This window comes from Gossypium hirsutum, chromosome A07, assembly GCF_007990345.1.
Source record: "Gossypium hirsutum isolate 1008001.06 chromosome A07, Gossypium_hirsutum_v2.1, whole genome shotgun sequence".
In the NCBI taxonomy this organism is placed as follows: Eukaryota; Viridiplantae; Streptophyta; class Magnoliopsida; order Malvales; family Malvaceae; genus Gossypium; species Gossypium hirsutum.
The window spans coordinates 666,207-679,966 of record NC_053430.1 but is presented as its reverse complement, the minus strand read 5'-3'; the positions used below and the strand labels follow the sequence as shown (position 1 = coordinate 679,966).

The 13,760-nt window shown below is 31.1% G+C and overlaps 2 protein-coding genes across 6 annotated transcripts; one reads left to right on the top strand and one right to left on the bottom strand.

The window, feature by feature from the left end:
• Nucleotides 1-5,026: 5,026 nt before the first annotated feature.
• LOC107930867 (proteinaceous RNase P 1, chloroplastic/mitochondrial) lies at nucleotides 5,027-13,086 on the bottom strand. Of its 4 annotated transcripts, none has more exons than XM_041117052.1 (11): nucleotides 11,590-13,081; nucleotides 11,241-11,512; nucleotides 11,034-11,154; nucleotides 10,872-10,940; nucleotides 10,658-10,787; nucleotides 9,883-10,507; nucleotides 9,433-9,774; nucleotides 8,959-9,128; nucleotides 5,628-5,766; nucleotides 5,310-5,409; nucleotides 5,027-5,225 (listed from the first exon to the last, which is right to left on the bottom strand). In XM_041117052.1, exons 1-6 carry the CDS (start codon nucleotides 13,048-13,050, stop codon nucleotides 10,266-10,268), a joined length of 2,295 nt encoding a protein of 764 aa, XP_040972986.1. In that variant the 5' UTR covers nucleotides 13,051-13,081; the 3' UTR covers nucleotides 5,027-5,225; nucleotides 5,310-5,409; nucleotides 5,628-5,766; nucleotides 8,959-9,128; nucleotides 9,433-9,774; nucleotides 9,883-10,265. The 4 variants fall into 4 exon arrangements, with proteins under 4 accessions (XP_040972986.1, XP_040972985.1, XP_040972987.1 ...); XM_041117051.1 differs by having other exon boundaries at nucleotides 5,310-5,418; nucleotides 11,590-13,069; XM_041117053.1 differs by having other exon boundaries at nucleotides 5,310-5,766; nucleotides 11,590-13,086.
• On the top strand, nucleotides 5,614-9,597 carry LOC107930804 (rho guanine nucleotide exchange factor 8). 2 transcript variants are annotated; one of them, XM_041117055.1, is made up of 7 exons: nucleotides 5,614-5,851; nucleotides 6,463-6,579; nucleotides 7,175-7,329; nucleotides 7,413-7,487; nucleotides 7,953-8,219; nucleotides 8,578-8,898; nucleotides 8,981-9,597. In XM_041117055.1, exons 1-7 carry the CDS (start codon nucleotides 5,614-5,616, stop codon nucleotides 9,359-9,361), a joined length of 1,554 nt encoding a protein of 517 aa, XP_040972989.1. In that variant the 3' UTR covers nucleotides 9,362-9,597. The 2 variants fall into 2 exon arrangements, with proteins under 2 accessions (XP_040972989.1, XP_040972990.1); XM_041117056.1 differs by lacking the exon at nucleotides 7,953-8,219.
• Nucleotides 13,087-13,760: the final 674 nt, after the last annotated feature.

Sequence of the window (13,760 nt, the reverse complement as noted above, 5' to 3'; positions counted from 1 at the left end):
TATATTAACAAAAATTATATACAATTGACGAAAAATATAAATGTTATGATTAATTTTCTTTAGTTGCTCATTATCAAAATTGATAAAAAATTATATTATTTTGATTTTTTTAAGAGAGACCAGTTCACACGAAATCAAAATAGAAAAGAAACAAAAATATGTTTTTATTGCCTAAAATGTTAATTTTTTATTTGAAATGAGATTGAAAAATACCTCATTGCTAAGCCAAGAGGCAAAGGTAAATATTTCGTTTGAAATCATCAACTCCACTCCACTGCAATAATTTTGGGTTAATATGTAATTTATCCTTAAATTTGTCTAAAATATCTAGTTAGTATCTCTTTTTTTTTACTTAGTTGATACTTGAACTAATATTCCATCATCGAGGTTAGCAGCTCTTCACCAACACAGTTAGTTTGTGCTAAAAGACCAATCTTATAATGATACATGATAAACATAAATTAAAAAAATAAAAAATAATTGGACAAGTTTAAATACCAACTGGGTACTTTTTAGATAAATCCAGGTACTTGTTAGATACTTTTGGACAAGTTCAGAAGAGACAAACTACATGTTAACCTTTAAAAAAGTAATGTTGTTAACAAATTGGGGCAATATACAAATTTAGGTATCAACTAGGTACAAAAAAATTCAAGTACTATCTAGGTAATTTTAGACAAATTCAAGGAGTAAACTAGATATTAATCCTAAAATTTTATTTATGTTTTTATGGTCTAATTTTGCTCATAGTCCCTATACTTTTCACACATTTGGAATTTATTTTGCTCTTCTGATTTAATAATTGCAATCCATTAACTAAATTTTAGCTCGATTGGCACCATTGTTATTACAAAAAATTAAAAGACATAGGTTCCGACACACTTAAGTGTGTAATGTCCTTCACTTTTAAGTACTGAGGTATAATTGCCTAGTTTAGGCATTTTAGAATAAAATAAATAATTACATAATCAATATTACACAGTTGAAATACCAAATATGCAAATAAAAAATGTTGAATATGAGATTATAAAGTTATTAATTCAGAATTTGGGATTAAAATATTCTTTCACATCAAAGAACTAAAGTGAATTTTGATATATTTTTTGCTTCCATGGATCTCACCTGGCTTTGAATTGCTTGCATGATACAATTTAACAGAATTCCTTCTACATTATTATCAATTAAATTTCAATTATTAAATTAAAATAGTAGAAAAACTACATTCAAAAGATCAAAAGTAAAAGGACTAAACTTAGAAAAAATCACAAATTGAGATCATATTATCTTTTTGGACCATAACTCAATAGGATCATTTTTTTGGACCATAACTCCATTAATTGATTCAGCTTCTGATTCCCCCACCTATGGCCAATAATTGAAAGTAGAAAATACAACAAAAGTTACCCTTTAATTAAGGCTCAAAAATGGTCATCACAGTCACATCACACTCACAACTTTCCCATTGAAAGGGGCAATGAGCACATGCCCATGGCCATCCCTTTGTATTTTGACAGATTTGTAGCTTTTTGTTTTCTAACTACACCACACTGTTTTTCTTTTTGTCTAATACAGCTTCTAATTATTATGCCAAAAAGTGCTTAACCAAATAATTACAAACAAAGGGCCATTCACAAAAAGTTTCAAAACTTTTTAGGGTAAATTATAAATTATTAGTAAATTTATGTTTTGCTCACTTAATTTTAAAAAATTAAAAAATGATTACTAAATTATTTAAAAATTTTCATTTAAGTTACTAAATTGTTAAAATTGTTGTTATATAGCTTTCTCTGTTTGTATCGCCTACACCAGTTGAAAACTTTTCTTTCCTCCTCTTCTACAGTTTAGTTTTTTTTCATGAAATTGCTTTAAACATCATGAATCTGCTAACTAAAATCCAAACAACTTTCTTTTCCAGTCTTTGGCACTGGTTATTAGATTGACTTAGACCTAAGGTATGTTCTTTTATTCATCAATGGGTATTGATCTACCGTACCAACTTTCAAATCGTCAATTAGAGCTTCCTAAAAAAAAAACTTAACAGCCCAATAACTTAAATGAAAACTTTCGAATAGTTCAATAATCATTTTATAATTTTTATAATTAAATGATAAAAACATTAACTTGCTAATAATTTAATGATATTAAATATAATTTACTCAATTTTTTATTAGGTTCAAGTTCGATATTGCGCAAACGTGTTTTACTTCAATTCTAGTAATGATTGTTAAATTAATTATTTAATTAATTACTTGTAATGATTAATTCTATTAAAATTATGTAATTTAAATATAAAAAAAACATTCCTACATTATAAATTTGTGATAGGGGACCAAAAGATCTTTGATTTTCAGAAAAAATAAAGGAAAGAAAAGAAAACACAAGGGGAATGTCTCGCAACTACAATATTCCCTTGTTTAAACTTTTGTTCTTGGGAAATGCAAAAGGTATAATTTTGGTTTTAATCCTTTTTCTATGCCTGAAATTTAAGATTTAATTCTCTATTTTTAATTTAGCATAATTTAAGCTTCGTGCCTTTTTAATATTATTAGTAAGTCCAAATTTTATAATACCTTTTGTTTTTGTGATGAGGTTGAATTTAAAAAAAAAAACCTTCTTTGAAGATTTGATTTATTTGTAAACGTATTATTAGTTGAATATGGTTGATTGAATTTCCACATGACTTCGAATGTTTGACTGACTTTAATGAAAGTAATTAACTATAGTTATTTGAATCTGTTAATGACATTATAAAAGTAAGCTATCAAATTAAGTTAAATTAAAATAGAGGGATTAGATCCCAAGTTTTAACATAGTAGAAGGACTAAAAATCAGAATTAGACCAATGTGAAATGAGAAGACAAAAGTTACTATGGCCCTCCTCATACTAATATGCCTTAAATTTGGTGGACATTTAATCTTAGCAGATTTGGTCAAATTTTGGTTTATTTTGTACCCATCAAATGATTGACGGAAGGAATATCGATGACTACCATCAAATTTTTTTGTTTATTTGTACCCATTAGATATAAGTCAAATTAATTAAAAGTTTTTCGAATATTTAAATCCTTTTAATATCAACATTTAGTAAATATAAAATATTTTTTAAATAAAATTTTTAAAAATTTAAATAAATAATAATTTTGAATATTTAAACTGAATTTATTATCCATGAAAGTAAGTAAATTCATATATTTATTGTCAGTAAAACGAATTTAGATAATAAATATGCAAAAGTTAATATCAACATTTTCTTCAAATTCATTGTGGGTAGTAATTATAATATCGAGATCCTTTTCAATTCCTCTTTTTCTTTGAACAATAATTATTAGAAAATAAAGTTCACATAAAATAAGGGTATTGAAATAAGGGTAAATTACATCAATAGTTTCAAAATTTTATTTAAAATTATGCTTTAGTCACTCAATTTTTAAAAAGTTATGTAAGTCACTTGTTATATTTTGATCATTCTTCTGTTACCTTTTAATAAAATCATAATGTGACATGTTAACTCAAAGGATTAATTACTATTTTAGTCATTGAATTATAGTTAAAATATTAATTTTGTACTTTTAGGTATTTATTTAACAATAATTCTAAAAAATAAATTAAAAATCTGAAAATTCATAAATTATGTTCGGCAATTTTAAAAAAATTGTTTTGAATTATAATTATTTAAATTTTTTTCTAAAAAGATTAAAATATTTCTATTCAAATTCATAACAACATTTATTGTTACTATTAAAATAAGTTATCAAGGTTAAATGTTGCTTTTTTGGGTAAACTATCCACTTAGTCACCTAAATTGTTGGTCACCCAAATTTCAGGACGTTTTCATTTTGGTCACTCAAAAAGAAATTCTTATAATTTCATTACTCAACTTTTAGAATGCTTTCATTTTAGCTAACTAGTTGTTAAATCTCTAACAACGGTTTAATGTACATGTCACATCATATATACACTTTTATTTTAGTCACTAAACTTCTAGGCCGCTTTCATTTGGTCACTAAAAAAATATAACTTTTTAAGCATTGATTGGGGTAAAAAAAGTTAAGGATTAAAGTGAAAAATTGGTAGAAACTAAAATAATGCATTAAAAGATTATCAAATTATACTTATTTACTCCTTTTGAGAGTTCTAAATTTTTTCAATGTTAAAATTTTAAACTTTAAAACATCAAAATCAATTAAATAAATTTTTGATATTATATTAACAAATCGACTTTTATTATAATAGCAAAAAGAATAATTTTATTAATTTCAATATTATAGTGACAAATCATTAATACTATCTAGGGATAAAAAAATTTCAACAATTTATTTAATTGATTATTATGTTTTGAAATTTAACATTTCAATATTGAAAAAATATTAAAATATTCAGCAATGGGATAAAAAGTACAAATTAAAAATATTTTAGTACATTATTTTAATTTCTATTATTTTTTTCACTTTAATCCTTATTTTTTTACTCGATCAAGACAGTAATTTTTTTTTGTGACCAAAATGGAAGCAATCTAGTTCGTTAAAAAAAATAAAAGTGTAAATATGATTTGACGTACGCTATTAATAATTTAATGCTTGAGTGACTAAAATGAAAACGTTTTAAAAATTGGTGACAAAAATGAAAAAATATTTTTTTAATGACTAAAATAAAAACACCCTAAAAATTGAGTGACCAATTCAAATAATTTAACTTAATTTTTTTGTACAATACCTAAACTACCATTAACCCAACTCCTCAAACAATTTTATCTCTATGCCCTTGTGTTTCTCCCAAGTCCTAACCTCATAAGCCAATGATTCTACTTAGGATGGAAAGGGAAACCTCAAATTAACACAAAATATCATGAACCATAAAGATTTGAGGACCATAAATTATCACTATAACATACCATAATAATTCTGTCCAACTTAAACCTGCACAAAGGTCGGATAATCTGCTTAGTTCGATTCGGGATTGGATAAGGATTTTTGTACCTCATTTTGGCGTAATCCGAATTCAATTTAAACAATAAAAAATATTTTAATTATAAAAATATATAAATCATTATTTTATTAACTTTTTTTGAAACGGGCTTAAACTTCAATTCTTTTTTGAAACCAGACCTCAACCCATCCCATTATCAACTCTACTCCAACTAAAGAACTGTAACAGTTAAACTGAACAAAACTTAACTACAATGGGTAGGTTCTGTAAAAGAGAAAACAGGAAGGGCAGCAGCAGACCTAAAAAAAAAACACAGAGAATTTAGTTAAAATTAGTTAAACATTGAATGATTTTTGCGGAAAATTTGGCAATGATTTTCCTACCTTAAAACAAACAACCATTTTTAGTCTTTGTGGTTTATAGTTTCTTTGTCAGCTGAACCTCAAATTTGTGTTCCAAAAACATTCACCGTTGATACTTTGCCTGCAAAAACTGCAAACAAGATTAACCACTCAAAAGAGCTTTATCTCTTTTCAGTACTGAAAAATTCAAATAAAAATCCTTGCTAGCCTCTCATTTTCACTCATTAAAAACAGACTCTTTTGTTTTTTATAATTGTTTTTCGACTTTGTTTCTTCTTCAATTTTTTTGCTGCTTAAAAACGAGAAGAAGAAACACAGGAATTGAATGATGGTTCGAACATTGACTCGCTTGTATAGTACTCAAAATGTAGGATCTTTTCGCCTGTTTGATAATCCAATGAGACATCACCACCACCAGCAACAAAACACAACCGCGGCAGGCAGTAACAACGAGCACGTGGCTGATGTCGATGATAATCTGCAACCAAGTGAAGATAAATCAATGGGGCAACAAAATATAGGAGAGTCTGTGGTAGAAACTCCCCAGGAGTGGCCACAAACAGGTGCGAGAATTTTCTTTCCTACCAAACACGCTCAAACATCCATCTTCTTTTTCAGTTTTTCACCACCCTAATTCCATTTCTTCTAGATTTTTCACTCTGCTAAGCAAACCACTAATCTTGTTTCCGTATTTTTGCTTTACAATCTATGAACAAGAAAGCTAATGAAGACGATGCTAATCTTTTGTAATGCAGCTAAATGAACAAGAATTCTTTTTCCTACCAAACACGCTCAAACATTCATATTCTTTTTCAGTTTTTCACCATCTTTTGTTCATTCTTCTGTTGTTTTTTTTTCTCTCTGCCAAGCAAACCACTAAACTCGTTTTCGTATTTTTGCTTTACTATCTATGAACAAGAAAGCTAATGAAGACAAAGCTAATCTTTGTAATGCAGTTAAGTGAGCGAGAATTTTCTTCCCTACCTAACACACTCAAACATTTATGTTCTTTTTTGGTTTTTCACCATCCTATATCCATTTCTTCCCTTTTTTCTACTCTGCCAAGCAAACCACTAATCTCATTTTCCAAATTTTTGCTTTACAATCTATGAACAAGAAAGCTAATTATTTCCTTCTAAGATATATATATATATGCATGTATATATTGAGACAGATATGGAGCAGATGAAGGAAAGGTTTTCTAAGTTGCTTCTGGGAGAAGATATGTCAGGAGGAGGCAAAGGTGTTCCTTCGGCTTTGGCTTTGTCAAATGCAGTGACAAACCTAGCAGGTAGAACATTTCTTGTCTAAAATTAAAGGTATAATGATAAACTTATTTCTTTATTTTTTTAAAGCTAAATTTGACTCTAAAACTTTCAAAAAGGGTCAAATTGCTTTCCTTATATGTCAGTTTATATGTATTTCATGCTAACATGGCATTATTTATCTTATATGCCACGTCAACAAATAATTTTAAAATTATAAAAATATTCAAAAATGAAAAAAATTCAATATTCAAAAAAAAAAAGCATGAAGTACACGTAAGTTGTGATATGGGATGCCATATTAGTCAGAGTTTCCATTAAAAACATCAACTCAAACTCCTTTTTTAAAAGATTAAAGATCAAATTGACTCTTTTTAAAAAATTGAGAACCAAATTTAGTTAAAAAATGAATAAGGATCAGATCTGACATTATGTTAAAATCTAATTATCAAATGCATAATAAAAACCTCAAAGTTAGCTCAGTTAGTTCATGTAACCACTCATAGGAAACGAAATCCGGCAATTTCAGGGTCGAATCCCATCGATCTTCTAGCTTTCGTTTTTCATTTCCATGATGAAAAATGTTGATAATTTGAACATATTGGTAAATGATAATTGCAGCATCTGTTTTTGGGGAACAAGTGAAATTAGGACCTATGGCACCAGAAACCAAAGCAAGGTGGAGAAAAGAAATGGATTGGCTTCTATCTGTAACTGATCACATTGTCGAATTAGTTCCTTCGCAACAGAAAACGAAAAACGGAACGAACATGGAGGTAACATATAACTCACAAATCTTCGAACTAGTACTACCATTTCACTATATGAACTCACAGCAACTTGTTTCGAATTTGGATAGATTATGGTCACGAGACAAAGGAGTGATCTGCTTGTGAACATACCTGGTCTAAGAAAACTCGACACGATGCTTATAGTGAGTAACTTTATCCTTCTAGTTAACTTGATAAAGATCGCTAAAAGTATCATGGAGGCCCATGTACAATAAGTCAGATCGTATTTTACCCTTTCTACAGAAAAAAAATGAGCCAATCAATCCCTATATGATAGATTAAAGAACAAACTGGTTCTTTATTTTAAAAATTTCTTCAATTTCTATTGTTAAAAACTAATTCCTATACATTAGCATGAGGTACACATGGCATGCCAAGTGATACTGTCTAGTTATTCTGTTAGCCACACCAATTTTTAACATGACAAATGGATGAAATTTCTAACAGAAAGAATCAATTTGCTCTTTTCTCCAATGTACAAAGACTAATTTGCTTATTTTTTGAATAGAGAGGGTAAAATGCAATTTGAAAGAGCCTCCATGAAACTTTTACTGATAAAGATCATATGATAAATAAATATTTGATCAAAATTTATAATAAAAAAACAGGAGACTCTTGATGGCTTTGGACAAGAAAAAGAATTTTGGTATGTCTCTAAAGATGATGACCAAGAGAATGAAAACGGTAAAAGGGACGATAAATGGTGGCATCCAACTGTTAAAGTACCTGTAAACGGGTTATCGGAAATGTCACGGAGATGGCTGCAGTGTCAAAAGGAGTCAGTAAACCAGGTGCTAAAAGCAGCTATGGCTATCAATGCTGAAGTACTATCTGAAATAGAGATACCTGAAAGTTACATTGATTCACTCCCCAGGGTAAAGAAATAAGACTTCTTTGGTAAAAGTACCATGAAGGCTCTTGTAAAGGAGTCAGATTGCATTTTACCACCTCTACTGAAAAAATGGACAAATTAGTCCTTGGTCATTCTATTAAAAATTCCCTTTATTTTTTATTATTCTGTCAGCCATGTCAGTTTTAAAAGTATAAATGGATGACATTTTTAACAGAAAAGACCAATTTACTCTTTGAACTAACATACAAGGACTAATTTAACTTTTTTTTAGAAAGGCTAAAATGCAATTTGACTCTTAGTACAGGAGCCTCCATGTTACTTTTACCAACTTCTTTTAATCATTTTTTTAGTTATCTTTATTGATCTTCTCCATCATGCAGAACGGAAGAGCGAGCCTCGGTGATTCGATCTATAAAGGCATTACGGTGGACCACTTTGATCCATCACAATTCCTTTCGACTATGGACTTGTCGACGGAACACAAAGTTCTTGACCTTAAGAATAGGATTGAGGCTTCCATTGTCATTTGGAAGAGGAAGATGCACCAAAAAGACGGTAGGTCTTCTTGGGGTTCAGGTGTTAGCTTGGAAAAAAGGGAACTCTTCGAAGAAAGGGCGGAAACTATTTTAATCTTGTTAAAGCAACGTTATCCCGGACTTCCACAATCTTCACTCGATATATCTAAGTTACAAGATAATAGGGTACATACACAACAAGCAAAGCATTAAATGTTATTCAAAGGTTGACGATAAAAAACTTACTTGATCTTCGATTTTTCACCAGGATGTAGGACACGCTATTCTAGAGAGCTATTCAAGGATTCTAGAGAGCTTGGCCTTCAATGTCATGTCAAGAATCGAGGACGTCCTTCATGCTGATTCCCTTGCTCAAACATCATCACCACAAAAATCCGAGACATACCCTAGCTCATCTGATGAAGATGCATTGAGGGTGAGCAGTTCAGACACACCAACACTATCAGATTTTATGGGTTGGGGTATTGCTTCAAGGAGAAGAAGCTCAACTAATCTAGAAATCTACTTTAAGGGTGACAATGACAAAAAACTGGCCAAGCCACCGGTTAGTTCTACTCAGAAAAAGTCTCCTAATCTAGAAAAGCTGGAATCCTTAAGTGGCAATAGAAGTCCAAAAGGTCGTGATTGATAGATAGAGAAAATGCAATAACTGGGAGACAAGTACATAAAAATGTATATATAGTTAGAAAGAAAGGTTACCTTAATATACATATGTTCAGCCCAAATGTCCAATGTAGGATTCCATTGGGGACAGTAACTAATGTCCAAATTTGGACAGGGAAGTGATTATATGACTCTTTTAAGATTTGATGTATTCGGGAACTGCTTTCCGGCTGTCTTCATCTCTAGTAAACTGTTCTGTCATTTACTTGGTCTGCAAGTACGTAAATTTTTTGCCTCAAAATGCACCATGAAACTAAATTAGTTCTAATGCTGAACCCTGAGTCACTTGTCTGCACATGTGAAGAAGAAAAGCGGCACTCTTTAGTGTCGAGTTCATGCTTGTCTATGACTTTTACTGGACATGGAGCAGTTTAATCCCTACAATAATGAACCGGTTAGAAACATGGAAGATCAAGCTAATGTCTATAGGTGTATGTGCGTATGTATATCACTCTAATGTTGCGTAGATAAGGAGAGTCAACATACCTTGGTTCTTCATTCAATTTCTCAATGGTTGCTACTGTTGCTATCGGTATTTCGAAAAAGGAGGAGCAAATTAACATAAAAGAGTAAGAATAAGAGTTCAATACATGGAGAAAACTAGGTACTTATAAACATAATCAAGATAGGAGAATTGGAATGCTATATATATAACACTGGTGATGTCTTGGCAAATTTGGATTGCACTTTGGCAAATTTGGATATTTTCTCTCCAGAAAGAAACGGCTTCCGATGGGCAAAAACCCTGCTAAAATAAACCATAGTTCAATATAAACTCGGCTCAGGCACTTCAAAACTATACAACTAAAAACAGATTCCTACTGGTAGTTCAATACAATTTCCAAAACTTTACACGAAAGCCACTTGTTTCATATTTGAAAGTCGATTACACAGTTGCCAAGCATCTCTGCAGTTTCTATTTCTGATAGAACTGTGTGTTGATCGGAGGAGACAGAAGCAAACGAAATACTGGTGATGTTTTTGTACATTTCCTCAGCTAGCTTTCGTGGTTTATCATAGTTTCCATTGTTTAATGGCAGGAAATTCGAGTTAACTTCGGTTTGAGTAGTTGACTTGGTATGTTCCTTGTTACGGTTAAGAGACTGCGAATCTGTCACACATGAAAACCTTGTATGTAAACAAATCAATGGGACACCATAAAGTCGAATTTGCTGACATCAAATAAATTGCATGCATACTACTACTATGTGACATATGATAGCTGAGTGAAGAAACATTGATAAACTAAGCTCGGTAATACCTTCAGTTATGGCTACGGAATCTTCCTTCACCGCATGTGAGTTAGCTCGTCTAATGCATAACCATGTTCTTTCAGAATCATAATCGAGTTCCGATGCAATGGGAATATGCCAGTGGCCTTTCTCTGATTCCTATTGACATGTATTTGCATATATGAAGATTCAGCACAGTATCTCTCTCTCTATTCTTTCGATTTATAGTTCGTAGGGACTTACCTGAATTACTACCGAACATGGAGGAGGCATGTAAAATACTGGACTGGTGTTTGAGAAACTGAAATGCACCTTTGATAAGGAAAAAAGACAGATTCTTTATTAGTAGAATTGCTTTAGAGAATCATACTAAGCAACTGAGCATATATCAAGAGCTTTACTCACTTGATGCCTTTCTTTCCATTTCGGAAAGAATTCATTTCCCAAAAGTTGAAAGGTATGGTCTCTCATCTCATCGTTAGTCACAATTAAGCACTTAAACTTGATAGCTGCATACAACCAGTACCTGAAGCACAGATAAATAGAACCGTAATGTGCCATTATGCAAATAAGCAATCATGCAAGTTAGCTGTAACTTCCCGTATTTCGTACCAATCATCATTGGAACCGGTTGGTGTTGAATATAGAGCATCGGCATTTTTCCACTTCTCAATTAATGCTTTATTTACCGGTTCATCCATCTTCCGTCCAGTGATCCGTTTGTTATGCAAAACAATAAGTGGCCATCTCCTTGATGGAAGTTTCTGTCGTATCGCATTAACAACAGCATTGACCTTTGATGGCATGAATCTTTTCTGGCTGAAAAGACCAACATTAGCCGCATCAACCACAGCTTCAAACGGTCCATAGTAGTCAAGCCATTTCTATAACAAAAATAAAATTACAACTTTATCAAAAGCATACATGATTATAGTGATTGAAAAAAAGATGATTTCCATACTTGAAACTTTTGAAAACTGAAGTTCTTCTCTCGTTTTATAGCTATCGAAGCAACTGATTCGGCAAACTTCTCGGTTTCTATAGGATCGAGATCGATTAAAGCCAACTTATCACCACAACATTTACATAAAGCATCATCACCAACAACTGTATATGATATACTCCATTTTCCTTTACCTAACCAACCTTGTCCGTGCCAACCTCCGCCAGCATTTTCGATTGCTTCCTTTATTAACTTTTGGTCTATTCGTCGTTTCCCCACTCTCGAGGCTGCTTTACTCTCGAACCATCTAACAATTATATCAGCAGTAGAAGGTGATATTTTCCTCACACTTGTTCTTAATTTATCCAATAAATAATACACTTTATCACCTTTTCCAGCCTCTACACTAACTCTTAAAAGTGCTTCTAATTCAGGCTCTTCGGGTTGAACACCATGTTCCAACATATGTTTCTCGACTTCGAACGCTTTGTTAACATCTCCGGTACTACAAAAAACAGATAAAGCAGGACCATAAGATCGTAATCTAGGATTTATACCTAATGGTTTCATTTGTTTTACCATATCAAATGCCATATCACCATCTCCCATTGACATTGCCATTCTTGCTACAGATGTTAATGTCGCTTCGTTCATCGGTACATTGTTTGAACACATCGTCTCGTATATCTCAAATCCCTTAACCAATGCATGTTTCTTAACATCTTCACTTACCCAAATCTCATCATCTTCTAAATAATAAGGCTTTGTAGACCCATTTGCTAAACTATTATCAAAATCAACCAATTTACCATTGTTTAAAACAGGTCTGTTACCACTACCACTTTTAGCAGGTTGAACAATACCCATAGCTGCAGAAGAACAAAGATACAAAAGCACAGCATAATGATATTGCCCCATTGTAACCCCTTCTTTTATAGCTTTATCATATAGCTGAATAGCCCCCATTACATCCCCTCTTTTTGAACACATATCCAATTGAACCCTTAAGTGTACTACAGGTGAATTAGCCTTATCTTTCTTTGATTTTTTCCCCACCACAGAGTTATTTTCCATGGTTTTAGATGATTTTAATGAAGAACTATCAAAACCCATTTTTTTCTTATCCTTTACATACCTTTTCTTTTCAGCTTTCTCTTCCAAAACAGAACTAAAAAGGTTCTCTAACTTGTTCCTTTCAGTTCCACCATTGCTAGACCTTGAAGAAGAACTAGACCCAGTACCAGTTTCTTTCCTAGCCTTTTTTTCGTAGTGTTTTGTGGATAGCTTTGCATTGAAATGGTGTCTAACGCTAGCATGTCTTGTTCTATGTATAAAAAGTTGAGGGATTTGGTGTTTTGGAGGTGAAGGGTAAAGAAAATAAGTGGAAGATGCTGATGAAGGGTACTTACAGAGAGTGATGGAAAGGAAGTAGTAGTGTGTTGGCTGTTGTTGCATAGTGGTAAAAGTAAAGGAGGCCATGTGTGGCCGTTAGGATATATCTATCTGTGTCTTTCTGATAATATATGGTCTAGTAATTTAATAATAAAATTCTATGGATTCGGCTAGAATTAGGTAAAATTTCCATAGAGATCCCTGTACTAAAATTTAGATTATATTTTACTCTTTTTACTAAAAAAATGAATAAATTAGTACTTATATATTAAATCAAAGAGCACATGGGTTTTTTCTGTTAAAATTTCACCTATTCATACTATTAAAAACTGGTATAGTTAGTAAATTAATTAGATGGTAACAAGTGGTGTGCCACTTGTACCTCCTTCTTATGTATAATAACAATTTTTAACAGAAAAAATAAAATTACATTTTTATTTTTTTATTGAATTTCCTACCTTATAACATCATATTTAAAATAGACATTTTATCTTCTTAAAAGTATTTATAGACCACAATAGTAAACACTATCAAAATTTTTAAAAGCACTTTTCTGAAATATTTTTTCACAATATTTTTAAACTTCAATGGTAAATTGAAATTGAATTGGATATTTGAAAAGAGAGCTAAACTCTTATAAAACTGTTTCTTCATTTATAATATTCGAACCCGATATTTTATTTATGGAATATCAATTTTTTTATCACTTGATTTAATAAAAATAAACCATCATATTTAAGTATTTGTGTGAAAATAAAATATATGTTTGAAAAATGTCAAAACCAACGTCTAAAAAA

Bases quoted from the DNA above. Each gene is read 5' to 3' on its own strand.
- LOC107930804 (XM_041117055.1), top strand. From the start codon at position 5,614: ATGATGGTTCGAACATTGACTCGCTTGTATAGTACTCAAAATGTAGGA. The intron at 5,852-6,462 runs GTGCGAGAATTT...ATATTGAGACAG, and splicing joins CCAGGAGTGGCCACAAACAG to ATATGGAGCAGATGAAGGAA. The intron at 6,580-7,174 runs GTAGAACATTTC...TGATAATTGCAG, and splicing joins TGCAGTGACAAACCTAGCAG to CATCTGTTTTTGGGGAACAA.
- LOC107930867 (XM_041117053.1), bottom strand. From the start codon at position 13,050: ATGGCCTCCTTTACTTTTACCACTATGCAACAACAGCCAACACACTAC. The intron at 10,941-11,033 runs GTGAGTAAAGCT...TCCTTATCAAAG, and splicing joins AATGGAAAGAAAGGCATCAA to GTGCATTTCAGTTTCTCAAA. The intron at 10,788-10,871 runs GTAAGTCCCTAC...ACATGTCAATAG, and splicing joins CATGTTCGGTAGTAATTCAG to GAATCAGAGAAAGGCCACTG.